General features: G+C 42.2%; 2 protein-coding genes across 7 annotated transcripts in view; both read left to right on the forward strand.

Moving 5' to 3' along the window:
• The window catches only part of LOC136942520 (NACHT, LRR and PYD domains-containing protein 3-like), a 303,339-nt gene that overhangs the window by 184,130 nt on the left and 97,728 nt on the right, over positions 1–21,481 (forward strand). The window lies entirely within an intron of this gene.
• LOC136945191 (stonustoxin subunit beta-like) overlaps positions 6,830–21,481 on the forward strand; it is a 33,438-nt gene continuing 18,786 nt past the window's right edge. The window contains exons 1-2 of the mRNA XM_067238979.1: positions 6,830–6,857; positions 11,614–11,776. Coding sequence (XP_067095080.1) covers positions 6,830–6,857; positions 11,614–11,776 — 191 coding nt within the window. The remainder of the gene's footprint in view (positions 6,858–11,613; positions 11,777–21,481) is intronic.

The raw sequence follows: 21,481 nt of genomic DNA on the forward strand, positions 1-21,481 counted from the left end.
ACAAGTTGACAAAGCCTTGTTATTGTTGTTGCAGATAAAGCATGATGGAAATGGTTTCATCTCAAAATGTTGAAGTGTTCATAACAAACTGAATGACAAATTCTTCCTGGACAGATGTTGTCCTACAACTGCACAGCGTGTCATAGTTCCTGCTATGAGAACAAACAGCAGTCCTTACAAACGGTCCCTACAGAGAAAAAGACAACACGTTATACCAAAACCAGTCTGACTCAGTCTGTGGGTTCAAATCAGCTCATGGCTTTAATCACTCAAAGTAGGAAATCCATTTCCCTCCCCATTTTCAGGGACTGTTTCTCTTTCAGTGGGATACATTTCTCCCACATCTTCTGGAAGCTGTTGTCAACTGCGATCTTCTGCACAATGTTTTGTCCATGGAACCTTTGGAATACAGCATCAGGAATTGACTGTGTGTAATATAGGATTTCACATCCTAATATAGGATTACATCATATCTGTGGACTTTGTTATATACATATTTTTATATATCACATTGTTATTTCTCTTAAGTAAAGGGAGATTGTTAACCTGTTATTTCCCCTCTACACTGTTCATTCAACTGATAAAATCCTGCTGGATCTACTTGAGACATTCTACCACCTGTACTCAGCATGATTTCTGTCACCTTGTTGTACCAACATAGTGATGCATCTGCAAGGCCATGAACACACTTGTTTCATTTCCATAGAATATCTTCCTTTCCAGCTTCAGGAGGGAGCCGGACATAGATTTCTCTGGACAACTGCACACCCTGTAAGAAAGCAGATTTGATGTCCATAGAATGGATATGCCCCTTATTTTGACAGATTACTGCTAATACCCTCAGAGTCAGAAGCACATGTTGGGGAGTCTTTCTGCAGCTCGTGAATATTAAGCTCTTCAAAACCTTGAGCTACGAGTCGTGCTTTGGGCACAATACGACTGGGAGTTTCTTTGAGACTACAGACCCATCTGGTAGAGACACACTTTTGACCTGCATCATCCACTTCCTCAAAAACATTGTTTTTGTTCCAATTCATAATTTCATCCTGTTTGGCTGTATCAAATGAAATGTCATTTGATATGAGTAGATCAGTCTCCCTATCAGTTGATTCAATGTTAAGATGATCAACACCTGACATATCCACTTGCTCCTTTTGTCCATCACTGCCATCAGGTTCAATATGTTGCAAGTTAAACCAGTGTTTGTATTTTCCAGAGGCTTTGCCTGCTCTGCCTAAAACCTTGGCTCTCTGTAGACCACCACCATCCTGTTTCATACATGTTAGGATCTGTCCTGTTCTTACAGTTTTTCACGATTGCTAAAACACATTTCTTGAAACAGTCCCCCATTTTCTCAAAACTGTAAACACAAAACCTCATCTTCAAGCACTATTTACAAAACCTCTGAATCCTCTTGCAAAATGAAACTTTCGCCTAAAAACAGATTTACCTGTGCTCAAAACAAACACTGCTCTTAAATCATAAACAATGTGATCAAAATGATATACACTATCAAGCAGTCAGTAAACAATACACCAAAAAATTGAAAACACATTGTTCAAAACATAGTTCTCAGGGAGAAGTACATTTTTTATCTCAAAACAAATTTTATATTTCACCGTCATTGTCTTTTGATAAACGAAAACACGTTTTATCATAGTAGCTCAAAATTGATCAAAAATTACTACTCTGCTTTGCTCTTTGTTCTTTCTCCTCCTTGTACCCCTATACAGTACTGTACCCTGCATCTCAATACTCACAACTCACTCTTGTTCTTTGTTGATATGAACCTGCAACCGGTCAAAATCTATTGAGCAGTCAGTACTGTTACTGTACCAAATGGAAAGCACAATGATCAGGGCCAGGGCCAGCCCAAGCCTTTATGGGGCCTTAAAGGAGACATGACATGCTGTTTTTGGATGCTTTTATATAGGCCTTAGTGGCCCCCTAATACTGTATCAGAAGTCTGTTTCCCGAAATTCAGCCTTGGTGCAGAATTACAACCACTACTAGCAGTCCCACAAGGAGCTTTCCTCAGAACGCGCTGTTTTGGTGTCTGTAGCTTTAAATGCTAATGAGGAGCGGAGGGGCGGCACCATGCGCTAATGTTTACAATGGATGTATCGCAATGGCTGTAGCCCCGTTGCTGTAAGATGCCTCAAATTTGCCCATTCTCATCTGATAACCCTGGTTTGCAGAGGTACACACAGTCATTTCAATGAGGGGAAAGGCGGATATCGCACGCGCCATAACACCAACAGCAGAACGGTTATCCAAATAACAAAGAAGTGTACAACACTCACGTTACAGCATGTGTATTCACACACATACTTGATGCTATCTACCTTTCCATTAGCAACAGTAACTCAGCTGTTAGCTGCAGAGCTAATGTTACAGCCACATTCTAACAGTGCGTGTCCACTGCAGCAACGCGAATCGCTTGCCATCGCTCGCCTTCCCACAGTTCACCACGCTCGGGGGCGTTTCAAACAGATTAATGTATGTACAGGACTGGGTAAGCAGCCACACAAACGATTAGTTTCTCCTCCACCTTGAAACCTAGAAAGCTAGAAATGTTCACCATGGTTGCTACGTTACGAGAAACAAGAAAACACTCCGATTGGCCATCGCTAGCGAAAATCGCTCCTCATTTGCATAAAGTTGAGAAAATCTCAACTCGATCGCGTCGCGTCGCTACCCACAATGCACCACGCAAGCGATTCGCCTGGCTCCATTGAAAATGAATGGAAAACATGTTGTCGCTCGCATCGCGTCGCTGCAGTGTAAACACACCGTAAGGGTAGGCAAGCTAGGTAACCATATACAGTAAAGCTACAAAATGATATAGCGTTACGGTGCTTGTCCACTGCAGCGACGCGAATCGCTTGCCCTCGCTCGCCTTCCCACAGTTCACCACGCTCGGGGGCGTTTCAAACAGATTAATGTAAAATGTAGTTCTCTAAAGTCACTGTTGTAGTTGTCATGGCCAAGTGTGCAGACTTGGGTTTACATACTCGCAACATGCTGTGGAGTCAGGTGGCTGAGCGGTGAGGGAATCGGACTAGTAATCCAAAGGTTGCCAGTTCGATTCCCGGTCATGCCAACTGATGTTGTGTCCTTGGGCAAGGCACTTCACCCTACTTGCCTCGGGGGAATGTCCCTGTACTTACTGTAAGTCGCTCTGGATAAGAGCGTCTGCTAAATGACTAAATGTAAATGTAAATGTAACATCGATCAAAATACAACTTGTATACAAAATACAAAACTGTTTAATAGACATAAACGTTGACATGTGTAAAAAACGTTTTATTATATTACTCAAAGTCTGCTAATCTGTCGATACGATAGGGAGTTCCAGCCGGGCTAGCTAGGTACTTTAGTTACCACAGAACGAAGTTACGTAATGTGACTAGACTGAATTTGAAAGTACAAGCACCAACAACTTCGGCAACCTTGCGCATGCATCGTTTTTTATTAACATCTCTGTACGAATACAGAGATGTGTCGTACAACACCGGGTAAGCAGCTACACAAGCAATTATTTTCTCCTCCATTCTGAAACTGAGAGCTAGAAATGTTTACCATGGTTGCTACGTTACGAGAAACAGGAAAACAATCCGATTGGCCATCGCTAGCGAAAATCGCTCCTCATTTGCATCAAGTTGAGAAAATCTCAACTCAAATCGCTTGAATCGCATCGCGTCGCTACCCACAATGCACCACGCAAGCGATTCGCCTGGCTCCATTGAAAATTAATGGAAAACATTGCGTCGCTCGCATCGCGTCGCTGCAGTGGACAAGCACCGTTAGTTAACTTGCTCTGGATAAGAGCGTCTGCTAAATGACTAAATGTAAACTTACTTGTCCGAGGTTAGTAGCTGGACGAAGGAGAGTTCGTACTGATCCAGAATTTAATTTCAGCAAGGCCAGTTTTGTATTAGCTCAAGTTGAGGAAACAGTCGTGGCTGAAGTGTTTGGCGCAGACATACAAAACAAATGCGCCTACAACAGAAGTTGTGTAGGCGCATTTCCAGAGAAAATAAAATTCAGATACTGGGTCTTCAGAGGCTCGGATGAAGGAACTGTAAAAAGATTTTTGTTTTCCTTTGTACATCCGAACTGAGCAAATGTAATGCTTCGTTCGTTTGCAAGGCATGTCTCTCGAGGATAAAAACACTTGCACGGTCGTAGCCCAGTTTCTTATGGGTGGGCCAGATTCTCTGGGCGGGCAAAGCAGAGAGAGGGGAGGTAACCTTCCTCTTTGTTACAAAGAGGAGATTTTCAAACGGAGCAATTGAGCTTTCATTTTCTGAAAGGCGGAGAAGAACATCGAAAATTCTAGCCAATGGGGGACCAAAGACAGGCTAGGGGAACTCATATTAATGTTAAATAACCTCCTAAAGTGAAGTTTTCATGTCATGTCACCTTTAAGCAGAATTTATTTGGGGGCCCCTCCGCGTCTCCAATTGTTATAATTTTTTCTTAATTACTGTATTTCTTCAAATAAACTTCAATTTATTACACATTGTTCATTTTTGGTGCGCCGTTTATTCGAGGGCGGCGTTTATTTGAGTGCGACGTTTAATCAAAGAAATACGGGATTCTAGGCTAGCTGCATGAACATGTTAACGTGTTAGTTTGCTACATTAAATGTTCTTAGACAGTTTGAACAGTACCGTCTTCTAAATCACCGATTAAGCAACGAGCAAATGTCAATGTTAGTTAGACTACCTAGCTCTATATCATCTGCTTTTTATTGAGGCTGTTTTGCAAGGAATGCAAGAACAGTTAGATAGCAAAAACACCTAGACTACCTACTGTAGCCTGTAAACTAGTTAAGCTTGCTAACGCAAGAGCACCTGCTTCTCTCCAGTTCTTTCAATAGATATTCTAGACGTTAGCAATAGGCTAGACTGCTATTCGTTTTCTGGCAATTTTTTCGTAAGCTTCCCTTCTAATGCCGACTAACAGCTAGTCTCTAGCTAGCTAGAGTAATTTGCTAAGTAAGGTATGTTGATGTGACATTTGAAACATATTTAGCTAACAGTGGACCCCTAGTGCAACACAAGAGAATGTTCATAAAAATGACATGCTGCTAGGTATTTCAGGACATGCTACTCCTACCGTATTTCTGGGGCGGCGTTTATTACAAAATGTTCATTTTTCGTGTGGCGTTTAAACGAGAGCAGCGTTTAATTGAAGAAACACGGTACATTCAACTGTAATTTCATGTGCTCTTGGGGGCCCTCAGGTGGCCACGGGGGCCCTAAGCAGCCGCTTAGTTCGCTTATGCCTTGGGCCGGCCCTGATCAGGGCCATACAATTTGTTCATTGTACAGTATACAGCAGGGCTCTTCAATTAGTTTGGAGCTGGGGCCGGTTCTTGAAACTGAGGCAAAGTCAGGGGCCGGAGGATATGAGTAATAACGGTAACAAATAAAGAAATTACAACAACATACTGAAGGAGTTAATATATTCTATTTTGTAAGTGCATATAACAACATATGCCCAAGAGGCCGCATAGGCCCAAGGATTCAAAAATCAAACCAGGTGAGCAATAACCAAGCCATATTAACAGACAATTGGAGAAAATGCAATTAACTAACAAAAATGGAAGACTAAGGGCGGTGGGGGCCCCTGGGCTTGGGTCATTTTCGGGCCCTACCAACTATTCTTGACTTTAAATAGAACAAAATGATACATAGTTACACAAGCTATATGTATTTAGAGCTGCACAATTCTGGATAAATTGATAATAAAATAGAGATCACGATTCTGAACAAACAACTAAACAAAATAACATAATTTATGTTAATTGCTGAAGTCTATTTAAAATGTTTAATTAATCTGAATTATAAAAAAAAAAAACTTGGTTTGAATGCATGATTCAACTACTCAAATACTTCACTTGTTTCATGGATAAATCAGCATTTTTTAACGAATCTCCTGAATTAACGATTCAATGACTAAATGTTCCCCAATTACATTTTTTTTTTTTTAAGTTATTATACCATGGTCTGGGTGAATACTCGATTCTGATTGGCTGCAGCCAATCAGCCAAGTAGTTCCAGCAAAACTGTTCACCGTTCTAAATTATTGAGCTGGCTACATTGTATGAGCAAAGAACATCCTTCCTTGGTATGAGTCTGTACAAAGTGTATGAAATAAGTAACAATAACATCAGGGACGCATTCACAGACTCAAAACCTCCGTTTACAATTTTGAGAAACTTTACCAAGCTAACATGTAATTACAACAATGAGTGACTTCAATATTTCTTTTAACCTATTTGGAAAATGTTACTTTTCTGAATTTACTGTGTCAGTCAGTGTCACGTAACCGCTCATCTCATATCCCATTCGATTAACCTCGCTAGTCAACCTAGCTCTACTTCAGACATGCTGGGGCCAACACATAAAAATCTTGATTTGATTTGGGGACAATGACATGGCTAGATTGCTGGCTAATCTTGTTGTTAAACATACTGACAAATTATAATTACTCTTTGGAGAATATGTCAACTTTGATGCGATCATCTCACATCCATTTGCTATTCAACCCGCTACACATGCTGCGGCCGTACTGTAGCCTCGTACTAGTATATGGCCGATACCATGTTCGTGAAAACCTTGATATTGATTTTGGGACAATGACATGGCTTGTTAGCTAGCTTCTTCTTGTCAAACATATTGTCAAATTATATTTACGGTTTGTCAACCGTACACAATGTTCTTGTCTATGAATTTTGCTAGCATAACTCAGCTTTCTGGATAAAAGCTCAGTCCTCCGCTGCACGTAAACGTGCGGGGCCCCCTACAGGACGGGGCCCATGGGCTGGAGCCCAGTCAAGCCCAATGGTAAGTCCGGCCCTGGTCACGAGTGAATTTTTATTGTTTTTGTCATAGTCACGAACTGAATGAGGTTACCGGAGCACACTCCGGGGGCCAGTCCAAAGCTGCTTGGCGGACCGAATCCGGCCCGCGGGCCGCCTATTGAAGAGCCCTGGTATACAGCCTACAAAGCACTGTACTACAGTATACAATACTACAAGGGACAAAAATCAAAGGAGTAAACGTGATCAATGTGCTTCTTCTTGTCTTTGGGCTGGGTCAGGCCAGAGCTCTTCGTCGACATCACAAGCAATATTTTCCCACCTTCAACAACCTGTTTGCTCTCTGAACTGGCTTATATTGGTTGTGTCACATCATTTGAAACAAGTGAAATCAATTTTGAGTGGTTGTGTTTAGTCAATGACATGTTTTCTCTATTTGTATTTGATTGTTGCCACTTGTGTTTACCAGTATGGATGACATGTGCATTAGAGAAACATCTAAAACATGCAGGACAGGGGGTCCCTGAGGACCAGGGTTGGGAACCACTGCTCTGACTGATCAAACCTTCTTGGTGTTTGAGAGGAAAATGACAGACTCATATTCTTTATTTCTACCTCCAGAGGGTAGTCGTGTTTGTAATGCTTCTTATAAACATAATAGAAATACCTCAGGATGACCACATGATGTCTCAGTATACGATAGACAGGATATTTTTCTGGAATATTCCACAGGTACAATCCAGCTCAGTGAAATCAGCTTCTCAGGCAGGTTAATATTTCACATTGGTTACTGACTACCGTGTCATTGTGTTCAAATCAAATGTTATTTGTAAAGCCCTTTCTACAAGCAATGTCGCAGAGGGCTTCACACACGCCATAGAACTGCACCTAAACCAATCTAAACCCTCAAGGAAGACAAGGACAAACTCTCAGGAAAACTCAGTTAAAACATTTAAGAAAGCCTGGGAGGAGCAATTCAGGGATTTCAATCCAGAATTACTATATACCCGGCTATAAAGGTATCATCACTGCAGACATAAGGTAGGAGGAAGTGTTTCTCTTTACATAAGAAATGACTTATCATATGTAGAAAGAAATGATTTGGAGTTTGAAATCGTTGGGTCGTAAACTCAGTGTATTTTCATTGAATTGTTCTCAAGTGGCGGTAAGGGAGGAAAAGTTATTATTGGCTGTGTTTACCGGCCTCCCAATACGGAAATTCAGCAGTTCAATGACCAACAAAGAAAAGAGTACTTGCTATATACTTGGTGATTTCAATATAGACTTACTTAAAACCTCACATTCCCCTTCTGCTGACCATATTAATAACCTTTTTTCCTCCTCATTCTTCCCTCTTGTATACAGGCCTACTAGAATTACACCACATTCTGCCACCTTAATAGACAATATATATGCAAACACACTTAATTCCAACATAATGGCTAGAATCATGGTAACAGACATATCAGATCACTTTCCAATATTTTTGATATCTTCAAATGAGGAGCCTTTGAATAATGATATCTGGTATTCTTATCGACAGATTAATGAGGCGAACAAAGACAAATTTATTGAATCCCTAACAGACACATCTTGGGCCCCCGTTCTGGAAGAAACAGATACAGACATGGCGTACGATAGATTTCTTTCTGCATTTACTTTACTTTTTGACAAATCATTTCCAATAAAAACAGCAAAAATCGGTCAACAGATTCACAATTACCAAACTCGCCAATGCGCTAATTTACATATCCCCCTTCTCAGAACCTCTTTTGCCCAAATGTCTGTCAAATTCAAGTGTGTCACAATATGGAACGATCTTCCCCCCTCTCTCAAGAATTTTACTTCCTCTTTTCTGACCTTCAAAAATGATCTTAAAACATACCTGTTAAAAAATCCAACCCCGTTGTAGTTATCACTCAATCATTTATATACCATACCATTAATTATTGATTATTGACAGGAACTCTGTGTGCTCCATCATGAGACAGATGTCCACAACTATGTCCAATGTTGGCAGACCAGCGACCTGGCAGGTGTTAACAGCTCAACTCCCCACACCACAGGGGGGTGAAGGGGGGGGGGGGGGGAAGAAAGTAGGATTAGAGAATGCAAAGGTACAAACAACAGTTAAAATAACTGTAAGGGTGAGATCCCTACTGGTTAAGTAAAGGGTTTTTGATGTAACCCTAAACACCAAGACAGTGCCAGCCTCTCTGATTAAGACATGAAGTATGTTCCAGAGGAGACAAGCTCTATATGAGAACACCTTGTCCACCTGTTGTTTTCACCTTGTAACAGTTACTTGCCACAATACCCATGGAAATTCATCAGACCGATATTCTTAATTTCTACCTCTAGAGGGTAGTAATGTTTGTGATCCCTACCTAATTATAACATTCTACAGGCTGTCAGGCTGTCACATCACAGAGGAAGGCTGTGCTTCTTACATTTACATTTATTCATTTAGCAGACGCTTTTATCCAAAGCGACTTCCAAGAGAGAGCTTTACAAAGTGCATAGGTCACTGATCATAACAACAAGATAGCCAAAAAACATCGCGAGTAGCCAAAAACATGAAGCACACATTGTGAACAACCAAAGTAAGTGCCAAAGGGAAGAACCATAAGAGCATGTAGTTAAACAAGTTACAATTAAACAACATGAACAGCTATAAGTGCAAGTGTGCCTGTGGAAAAAAGCAAGCAACAGTAATAAAACAATATATCACAGCGAGAACAAAATTTTAAATCAGTTACCACTAACCACAAGAGCAACAAGTCTCTAAGCAAGAGTCATTGTGATCCTTGAGGAAACTAACATTGGGTCAAGCGAACCGTTCCTAAGTACCGTTGTACTCCCGGAACAAGTGCGTCTTGAGCCTTTTCTTGAAGGTGGAGAGACAGTCAGTGTCTCTGATGGAGATGGGGAGTTGATTCCACCACTGGGGGGCCAGACAGGAGAAGAGCTTGTGTTGGGACCGGGCGGTCTTGAGCGGTGGGACCACCAGGCGGTTGTCTGAAGAAGACCGTAGGTGGCGGGTGGGGGTGTAAGGCTGCAGGAGAGACTTGATGTAGACGGGTGCAGTCCCGTTCACTGCTCGGAAGGTCAATACCAGGGTCTTGAATCTGATACGGGCCATGATAGGTAGCCAGTGGAGAGAGATGAGGAGCGGGGTAACATGGGAGCGTCTGGGTAGATTGTAGACCAGGCGGGCCGCTGCGTTCTGAATCCTCTGAAGAGGGCGGGTTGCACATGCTAGGAGACCAGCGAGCAGAGAGTTGCAATAGTCCAACTTGGAGAGGACGAGTGCTTGGACTAGCAGCTGGGTGGAGTGCTCAGACAGGTATCTCCTGATCTTCCGGATGTTGTAGAGGGTGAATCTACACGACCGGGAGACCGCAGCAATGTGGGCCGTGAGGGAGAGCTCGTCGTCCATGGTAACCCCAAGGTTCCTGGCAGAGGATGAAGGGGTCACCGTCGCAGATCCCAGGGTGATTGAGAGATCGTGGGAGATGGAGGGTTTAGCCGGGATGATGAGAAGTTCTGTTTTGGCGAGGTTCAGCTGGAGGTGGTGCTCGGTCATCCAGGCGGAGATGTCTGTGAGGCAGGCCTCAATCCTAGCTGAGATCCCCGGATCGGTCGGGAGGAACGACAGGTACAGCTGCGTGTCGTCAGCGTAGCAGTGGTAGGAGAAGCCATGGGAGGTGATGATTGGTCCAAGTGAGGTGGTGTACAGAGAGAAGAGGAGGGGTCCAAGGACTGAGCCCTGTGGGACACCAGTGGAGAGCTGGCGAGGGCCCGACAGTTTGCCTCCCCAGGAAACCTGGTAGGATCTTCCCGACAGGTAGGATGAGATCCACTGGAGTGCAGTGCCAGTGATGCCCATCTCAGAAAGTCTGGCGAGCAGGATCTGGTGGTTAACCGTATCAAACGCTGCAGAAAGGTCCAGCAGAATGATAACGGATGACCTGGAAGCCGCTCTGGCAGACTGGAGGGCAGTGGTGACTGAAAGGAGGGCAGTCTCTGTGGAGTGGCCAGTCTTGAAGCCCGATTGGTTGGGGTCAAGCAGGTTGTTCTGAGAGAGAAAGTTAGACAGTTGGTTAGATACAGCACGTTCAATTGTTTTTGAAAGGAAGGGTAACAGTGATACCGGTCTGTAGTTCTGGAGAACGGCAGGGTTAAGGGAGGGTTTTTTGAGTAGAGGGGTAACTCTAGCCTGTTTGAAGGCAGAGGGGAAGGTGCCAGAGGTGAGAGAGGAGTTTAGGACATGGAGAAGAAAAGTTATGATGGAGGGGGAGATGGTTTGAAAGAGAGGGGAGGGGATAGGATCAAGGGGACAGGAGGTGGGGCGATGAGAGAGAATGAGGTCAGAGATCTCTGCCTCAGACAGGGGAGAAAAAGAGTTTAGACATTTAGTTGGGTCAGTCATGGAGGGTGAGAGGGTAGGAAAGGTGGGTTTAGGGAACCGACTGCTAATGTCGGCGACTTTTTTCTCAAAGAAGGAGGAGAAGTCGTCTGCTGTCAGGGTGGAGGGAGGGGGTGGGGGAGGTGGGTTAAGAAGGGTGGAGAAGGTAGAGAAAAGTTTGTGGGGGTTTGAAACAGAGTTAATTTTGTTCAGAAAGTAGAGGGTTTTAGCACCAGTTATGTGAGAAGAGAAGGATTTGAGGAGGGAGTGATACTTATCAAGGTCCAGACCGCCTTTGGACTTGCGCCATCTCCTCTCGGCTGCCCGAAGGGTGGACCGTTCTTCACGAATAACATCCGTAAGCCACGGGCAGGAGGGAGAAGATCGGGGCTCAGCTCTGAAGATCGGGGCTCAGCTCTGAAGTCAACCTCCTTCCTGAGACAACTGGATCTAAGTAACAATGATCTGAAGGATGCTGGCATGAAGCTGCTCTCTGCTGGACTGGGGAACCCACTCTGCAAGCTGGAGACACTGAGGTCTGTATTTATGTTCTACATGAGACAATAGTAAAGTTATAATCGTACAATGTTTTGTGTGGTTGATTTAGACAACAGAGTTGTTTATGAAATTCATGCCAAGAATGAGATATGCCTTCAACTCTAGTCATCAGTGAGGACTAGTTTGATAAGAAACAGGCAGATTTGCTGCATCTTAAACTTTCAAAAATATACTGTACATAATGATTGGCTCATATTTGATTTCATGTTTTTGTTTATTTTAGACAGAATTAACATTTTGATGCAACTGTTTCTGAATGTGTAACATGATTGCAGTCTCTTTGAGTAGTCTTAAGCTGTATGCCCTTGCCCAAAGGGTAATAAAATACAGTTTTATTAAATTTTCAACCTTAAACCTATTTTGCATGACAAAACAACCTGTCATTCATCAAACTTTGTGAACATCTGGGGTTTCCCTCTTCACAGTGGAAAAATATTTACTTTAATCTGTGGACACCACTTGTTTTATTACAACACTGAAATGTGTTGTACACTACCAGCAGAGGGCGCCAACCGTGCCACGTCATATGGGGGGGGACGGTACTGCCTGTGGTTGACACCTCTTCCACTCCATGAAGGATTTCAAATTAGGAATGGCAAGAAAAGTGTGCTTTGTGTATAATACTACTGTATACTGTATGTATGTATGTAACTGGCTATTCACATTTATTCTGACATACTTTACTTCATAGGATGGTAGTAAAAAAAAAAAGAAGAAAAGTCACTCTGTCTAACTTTATTACTTGCTGCCGGCTGCAAGGAGACAAAAAGGCCGCACGCCATGGTGGTCACAGAGTGTGTCGGCTAGCATGTTGTGCTAGCTAACCTTTTAAACAAAACCGCTCTATCATTCTTATACAGGATAAACAGTTACATCTTCAACTTTTCTGACATCGGATAACGTGGGTCACTCTGTCTAATGAGGGGAGGTGCAGTTATGACAGCACCTGCCAAAAGAACCCCTCTGTGCTGACTCACTCTGGAAGCCCAGATGGATTCTGTCACAATATTGATCCTCTTTCTACAGGCTGTCAGGCTGTCTGGTCACAGAGGAAGGCTGTGCTTCTCTGGCCTCAGCTTGAGGTCCAACCCCTTCCACCTGAGGGAACTGGACCTGAGCTACAATCATCTAGGAGAAAAAGGATTGAAGCTGCTCTCTGCTGGACTGAAGGATCCACACTGAAGACTGGAGAAACTCAAGTAAGGAGATGTTTGTTTTTTATATAATGTTTCTTAACACTGAATATATACATCTAATTACAAAACTCAAGTAAGGACAAGTTTGGAAAGGATATATTTGTTTTAATTTCTCTACAAAATGCTTGCTAATTGCACAGTAGTATGTGCCTGCTGTGAGCTGATACAGTGACCAGTCCACCCTTCTATCCAACATTACATAACCAATTAAACGTAATATTTAGACTCTTAACTTTTTCAATTGTTTAATATTAGCTGTCAATCACTCCCTTTGTGAGACACGAGAGAGACACAGGAGTGTAGATTATGTTACACACGCAGTTAAATAATCACTCACGGACATTCCCCCCTCACACATGTTGGACAACTCTGGCAGACTCGCTCCCTCCTCGTTTTCTCTATGAAGAAAAAAGTATGTATTTATGTTCAAATCTTAAATGTCAAGTTTGCAGGTTGCACATGTTCGAGTAGTTGTAAAAGATAATCACACGGTCTCAAAAAATGCCATCTTTCAGTCTAGAGCCCTGTTATCAACCCAATTGCTGTTGAAGCCATAGAACACATAAGGATGACATGAAATTCTACAGTTTTCCATGCATTTACTGAACATTTCACTGTTAATCTGCTGTAGAGGTTGATGGACCCTCCTCCTTGCAATGTAAGTTAAAAAGAAGAAGAATGTGCCAGTTGTTTTACCATTCATTCTTTTTTCTCATCATGTCGATGTACATGTCAAAGTCGTAATTCCACACAAGAATATGACAGACAAATAAAGCAACTCTAAAAATATATAATTTAAAAGAAAAGGTGTTGCTGTTTTCCCTGTCGTTAATCTGCGCTTTGTTTTGGTTTGTTTTTTTGCACACGGCACAAGCACTACAAACTCTGCCATAGCCTACTTTGTCGGTGTTATTAGTCAAAATGGCAAAGACATCTGTGGTATGGAAGCATTTCATTAAAGTACATTTACAAAGTACCGGGTGACTTGAAAAATATTGAATGCAAACTCTGCCAACGGTTTATTTTTCATAGTTTGATGTTGAATATGATGTAGCCTACCACCTGAAAACGTAAGTTGGCCTAGCCCTACTTCGCTCATGCTAACGCGCTGGGTTGAAAAATGAATATGCCTATTATAAGTATCACATCCAAATCGAAGGACATTATCTTCTCCGGCCAAGACAACAAAATCTTTCTCTGTTCCACCGTTCCCCACTCGGCTTCTACGTAAGTTTGCATGCTGCACTTTTTCAGGCATGAATAGCGTGCTGATTTGCATGTTAAACAAACAATATTTTTATTTGTAGTACATTGTTAGAGATAATACATAATAACCAATCAGGCATTTTGTATTATATCAGCATTCGGTAACAACAGGACTGGTGACACGAGACTTATTATTAGTAATTAGCTTATTTTATAGCGGCTGAATCTGGAATGTCCAGCAGCTACATTGAGTCAGATCGGGAAAATGTTTGTACATTTATGTTTGTCTAGTTGTCAATCTCCCTTCTTACATATGTATTTCTTTCATATTATCTCTTAAAACAATGAGGTAAAACAACACACAAAAGGGTTTGATGAAAAACATCCTGGAGGAGTAACCCAGTGGGGATGAGACAAATGACAAGTTGGAGCAGGCACCATTTGGAGGTGCACCTGCTCCTCCACCGGCCCCTGGCTCTCCGTTGGGACCCTCCACTGTGTTGTTCGGTGGAGGGGACATTTTGCACTCCGTTGCATGAATCCATGTCGGACAACCTTCCACTTTTACAGCTGTGTGAGTCACCAAGAGAAAAATAGGTATGGACCGGTCCATCTCGGTGAGAGGGCAGTCCTCCGTTTGTGCACTTTCACATAGTCTCCCGGTTGATAGGGATGACATGGCTCCCCAGCGGGCAGCTTTCACCTGTGAATGCACAACCCTGGCTGCTCTAGTTAGGGCAAAACAAAAGTTTAACATTGTATCATCCATCTGGTGGATATCCATCCGTTTCAATGATAGTGGGGGAGAGACAGGCAATTTCATTGGTCTCCCTAAAACTATCTTGTGTGGGGAAAGTCCATTCCTCCTCTGGGCTCATGGCCATATGAGCTAGTGGGAGACACAAATAAATAGAGACCTGGGACACATCAGAGGAGTTGGCCGCAGCCTTTGCTGCTAAATCAGCTCTAGCATTTCCTCTTGAAACATCATCTGTATTGTTAGTATGAGCCTCACACTTAGTAACAATAGCTAGCTTTCTCTGTAGTAGTATTGCAGACAACAAATTATCAATCATCTTTCCATTCTTGATTGCTCCACCTGAGGAGTTAATGAAACCTCTTTCTCGCCATATGGCACCAAAATCGTAAGTAACTCCAAATCCATACCTTGAGTCAGTGTGAATATTTACGACCTTGCCTTCTGACAAACAACATGCCCTTGTCAAAGCAAAACTATGCCTGCTGTGCAGTGCATTGTGGAGACAGTTTACCAGATTTGAATGTCTCACTGTCCGTGCAGACCGCATATCCGGAGTTTAGAGAGCCATTCCATTCTCGGGACAAAGATCCATCTACGTATAACACAAGTTCAGCATTATCCATAGGTTTGTCAAACATATCAGGTCTGGGGGTTAGCACTTTATCGACAACCATCTCACAGTCATGTGGTTCACCATCATCAGGGGTGGGCAACAATGAAGCTGGATTCAATGGGGAGCATCTATGGATTGTAATGTTACTTTGAGTCAACAATTACAGTTCATACTTTGTAGCTCTAGTGGCTGACAGGTGTTGAGTTTTGGTGCGTAATAGAAAAGCACTTACTGCATGAGGAACCATCACTGCCAAGGGCACAGACTGCTTGTAAGCACGGAGGGAAACCTGCTGCCACAGTATCTAAAGAAGAACTCACATAGGCAATAGGCCTCTTAAGATTACCATACTGCTGGTTCAGTACACCCTGGTGTAGTCTGGCAGACCGAGAGCTGGCGCCTGGGCCCAGGCCTGCTTGAGAGATACAAATGATTTATCAGCTTCAGTTTTCCACAACAAATGAGTATCAGTCTCCTTCCTTAAATCAAGGAGAGGTCTAGCCAACACAGCATAATCAAGGATCTACTAACGACAATACCCGGCTGAACCTAGAAAAAGACTTGAGTTTTTTTGGTGTTCTAGGCTTCGGTATCCATCGGATGGCCTCCACTCTATCAGGCGTCAATAGATGCTCTGTACCTTTGAGTGTATGGCCCAGATACTTGACCTCCTAAGACCATAACTGCAGTTTTGCCTTTGAGGCCTTGTGGCCCTTCTCAGCCAGTGCATGTAGCACAGCAATAGTGTCCTGTTGGCAGGAGGCAAGATTCTTAGAACATATCAAAAAGGTCATTAATATACTGCACCAGAGTAGAGCCGGCTGCTAAGGTGACATCCTGGAGGTCCTCTCGTAATGCTTGACTAAACAACGTAGGTGATTTGGTGTACCCCTGTGGTAGAACTGAAATGTATAGTGGACCTGGCGAAACGTGAATGCAAACAGATACTGGCTCTCTTCTGCAATGGGAACAGAAAAGAAAGCAAACAATAGTCATTCACAGAGCTAGAAAGTAACAGGGTTACTTGCAGTATCGTAACAGGGTTAGGCACAACAGGATGTATAACACAGGCATTACCTGCTTATAAGCCCATAATAAACTTCCAAGTATTTTATTAGCCTTAAAGGATCAAATTGACCGTAAGTCTACCTATGACTCCTTGTTTCAACAAAGCATTAATAACTGGGACAATACCTTTCCCTACTTCTCTATTACTAGCATACTGAGGTACGGTTCTCAAGAGTCGTACTACAAACAATGATAACAACTGGGGTAGCATTCTTAATGCGCCCAATATGATAAGCGTGTGTGGACCACAGTAACTCAGGCTAGCAAGGCCACATCTGCGGTCGCTAAAATCTCTGCATTCCACTGCTGGGGGATGTGTATGGGATTGCTAGGCCAAGTGTTCTTTATCCTAAGGAATAGATAAGAAAAAGTCAGTAGTGCATTTCATTTCGGTTCAGTTTGCACAACAAAATCCTTTCCAACAGATTTACTTGTTACTTACTTTTACATAGTTGAAAGAAATACATGTTCATCTTTCAAAGATCCATCTATCCACCCATAAGAGCTAACTGACAGTTGTGTCCACAGGAACCCCAGAAACTACCACTATCATCTCATTGATTTGGGTACTGTATACTGTTGAACTGGCTAACCTAGTAGCTCTGGGTCTTACTTGAAAAAGAGAAGCTCTCTGCCTCCCGTATTCTTGATTATTATTATTTTTTTTAGAGGACTCTAACCTCAGGGACTCTAACCCTATTTTTAGAGGACTCTAACCTCAATGATTTGAACCTATTTTTTTTTTTTTTACATATTATTCTCCGTAAGACATTCATTTGCAATGTCATTAATTTCTCAACTTTCTTTCCTGCATTCTCCTGCATCAATGTACAATTATGTTTGACATAATCCATAATCATATCAACAGTTTTTTGTTCTCCCAATTTAGAACCTGTTTCTTAACTTCTACCTGGAGTTCAGGAAGCAATCCACATATGAACACATGATAAAGTGGCATGGGGATGCAGCTGCTGTAAAACCAGAATGTTTTTTATTTCAACAAAAATAAATCCTAGTAAGTCTTACCAGATCATCTGTAGGATCCTCATCTTTTCTGTTTGCGATCATACACTTTGCTCCAGTCAAGCAACACCCCTCCAGTATTACTGCCATTAAACACCATCAGAAATCTATGCTTTAGGTTTTCTCAACATACCGGTCTGGAGTTCACCCTCTAAGCCTGGATTCAAATCAATAAAAGTAGGTATGTTGGCATTGATAGCTATTTGCAAATCTCTTAGAAATGTTGCTGAGTCCTCTCATGTCAGGAAATCCCTTTCCTAGCTCCCTCAGCTCAGTCACTAACCATGGGCGATAAAGGTACATAGGCTGTCATACATCAGGACCTGGATATGCACACATAGGGTTCATTGATACCTGGGGGTTCAACTGACAGGCCTTCCTGATTAACCTCACTAGATCATGTTTTGCTGTGATATAAACCTTCTCTTGTAGGTTCTGTTCTGGCTGCACCTGACCCGCTGCTTCCCCTAATAATGCATTTTCCCTGTCTCTGGCTCTCCTCTGCATAGCTATAGCAACAACATCATCTTCATCGTAGGTAAATAGGCTACAAATCTTTGGTAGACTCTCTTGTTTCCCTTGAGAATTAGCGCTACCTTCAGCCTGTTTCACAACTACTGACTTCTCAAACAAAAATAGAAGTCCCAATAAGATCTCTGTTCAAAAGAGAAAAGCCCAACACAAAACTTAATACAGTTACAATTCAAACCAAAATTAAAGTCCCACTAAGATATCTGTTCAAAAGAGAAAAGCCCAACACAAAACTTAATACAGTTACAATTCAACTTAATACAATTCAAACCAACATAAGATCTCTGTTCAACTAAAGTTTTCAGCTGTAAACGTGCATTTTAAAAGAAACACATACCTTTCCTTGTTTGGTTCACCCCTGGTCTGCATCTGTAAAACCATACTCTCTGTTATCAGATCCTTTTCCCCAGATCAAGAGTATGGGACGTATTCTCTTAACAGATCCTTTGCCTCAGATCAAGAACACAGATTGTTTTACATACTTTTTCAATACTTCACACGACCAGAGTTCTTGTACGCTATCAGAGTTTGCCAACTCTGACCAAGACAAAGTAAAAATAGCAAGTCAATTAATTACCCAAATTTACTAAACCAAAACTCTAATATTATCTTCCTCCTGTTGAGGCCTAGCAGACTCTGGTCTGCTAAGACCAGGCTCCCAAATGAACGTCACAATAAAAGGTTCTTAAATTGTTTACGTTACCAGCATCGCAGAGGGACAGCAGGCGCACCAAGCATAAAACAGTCTGTGAATGGGGTTTTGGAAAAGGATCCCCTTACCATTTAGTTTTGTGCACCACGGGTTCTGCTTTATACTGGTGCTGCCGTGGGTCTCTCCTAGATCTGGTTCTGCAATCCTGCTGCTCGACAATGCCAATTGATGAAGAAAGTGTTTTGTCCGTCTCTTCATAAATGGAGTGACTAAGTTCAGTTGAGTTCTGGATTTTAATAAGTATTATCAATCTGCAGATTGGGAGAGAAAACCAGACCTCTGACAATAAATGACAACACAACACCAGGCTTAGGTTTCAATCATGTCTCTCTCAGCTCTGAAAGCCGGAGGACCATCTTTTATAGGGCACAGGAATGTAAACATAGATAGTGACAGTCAGGCAGTAATGACGTTACAACAGTCTCAGAGGAAGAGATTCACAGCTCCCAACACATGACCACTCAGACTAGAGAGATCATAGTTGGCGCTCTCCTTGTAGTCATGACAAAGGACGTTTACCCAGTACTTTCTCCTGATCACGAACATCTATTAACCCTGACACATAGACACAATCTACTCTTATTAATAGCAAGCTTACATGAGAACATACTAACTAGTATCCAATGACTAGTTATATTGATTAGTGAATAATGTAAGCACACCGGAAATCGCAATTTCTTCCACACATGTTATGTGGGCACTTGTGTCCTCGGGGGAGATAGGCTTGGATGAGCTCCCTCCAGGGGTTGGACCCCCACTCTCCTGCCTGCTTGATCCCTCTCCAGACCTGCCCACCCTGCCCCTACTCCTCTTCAGATACTGCTATCATGTCTGTAAATAGGTTACATGCATCTAACATTAGTCAGGATTGACCCCTGGTTATAGCTACTCATATACAGACATTTAGCATTAGTCAGGATTGACCCCTGGTTATAGCTACTCATATACAGACTAGCATTAGTCAGGATTGACCCCTGGTTATAGCTACTCATATACAGACATCTAGCATTAGTCAGGATTGACCCCTGGTTATAGCTACTCATATACAGACATCTAACATTAGCCTGTACTTTATCAGTTGGTCAGGTGAAACACACCAAAGCCTGCCTACAATGTGTTATGGACAATAAAGGCTTTGTTTACTGTGAACATGTTGTGAATAGCCTTAGTGGTGATGTATTGAGACATCACCTTGGTCTCTGCTCCAAGACCAGTCAGCATCATTATAGGCCTCATCAAGTTTCCCTTCCTGAAATGCTGTCCCTGTCAGCACATTTATGATCATTGACTTATGCACTTTTTGTAAAGCTCTTTCTTGTAAGTCGCTTTGGATAAAAGCGTCTGCCAAATGAATAAATGTAAATGTAATTTAGGTGAGAACTGCAAGAACTGTTAAGACTAAAACAGGAAGTCACAACATTCTCAGAGATGGTGTATCTGATCCTTTATGTTTTGTTCACTATGAGTTAAGCACACCTCACCTGCTCATAACATTGTGTCACTTCTGTGTATCTGTTGTGAATCTGAAAGTGATCGTTTCCTAATTATGTATAATTAAGTCATGAGTTGCTGTCAATTCTGCAAGCCACTGGTATTATAATGTAATGTAGTGCCTCGGCAACACTACAGGTACACAGTGTTAGATCTCCCTCATACACAAACACATACAGTAAACACACTTCACCCTGACATGATACATCTGCTGTCTGAGCAGCATGTTCTGTGCAGGATTTAGGACACACAGGCTTCACAGTTATTCAGCAAAGATCTGTATCCTCCTGACACCCAGGAGAAAGCTCTTTAGAGGTTTACATTTTACATGACATGCGTGTTTGGGTTTGGTTAGTGAACATATTTGAAGGAAAAATAATTTCACAAATGTTTTATCTGTTATAGTTATGCGTCCATAACTTATTTACCTCACTGCTTTTCTTGATGTTATTCACTATTGTGACATCATTGGAAAGCCTAAGATGTCCTCTCAAATGGACAAAGTATAAGTGTAAAATAAATACAATGGGCAGTATGATTGCAAAGTCACTAGTCCAAAACCAATGTCAATGACAGAGTAGACCAAAGACAAACTATTTCCAGACAGCACCATTGTGTCAACCTTTCGAACTGGACGAATTCCTCAGTGTTTAACCCTGGTCTCAACTTGTGTTCTTTCAGTTGGTTTCCCTCTTCCTCTTTATGTTGCTGTTCTGTTTCAGTTGGTTTCCCTCTTCCTCTTTAAGCTACACGTCAGTTTCAGTAACACAGCTCAATGAGAGAACTGTTTCTCAACAGGAAATGTCCACTCCCAACCTGCACTCATAAAGAGAAGACACAATACAGTAAGTGTAATGTACGTTATTTTATTGACAGAGATTTTATGAAATGATTTACAGAACTCCATGCACCTCAATCAATTGACTTGGTGAACAACACTGTTGGGTGCTTGTTGTCTACTGTGCTGATTCACTATGATGGGCAGTCACCTGAACAGCACTGCTGTAGACTTTCAGTCAACATAGGTGTAGTTCAGACTCACGTTCTGGTGGATCAACAGACCAACATACTGAAGTTACCAGA

The sequence above is a fragment of the Osmerus mordax genome, chromosome 1 (assembly GCF_038355195.1).
Source record: "Osmerus mordax isolate fOsmMor3 chromosome 1, fOsmMor3.pri, whole genome shotgun sequence".
NCBI lineage: Eukaryota > Metazoa > Chordata > Actinopteri > Osmeriformes > Osmeridae > Osmerus > Osmerus mordax.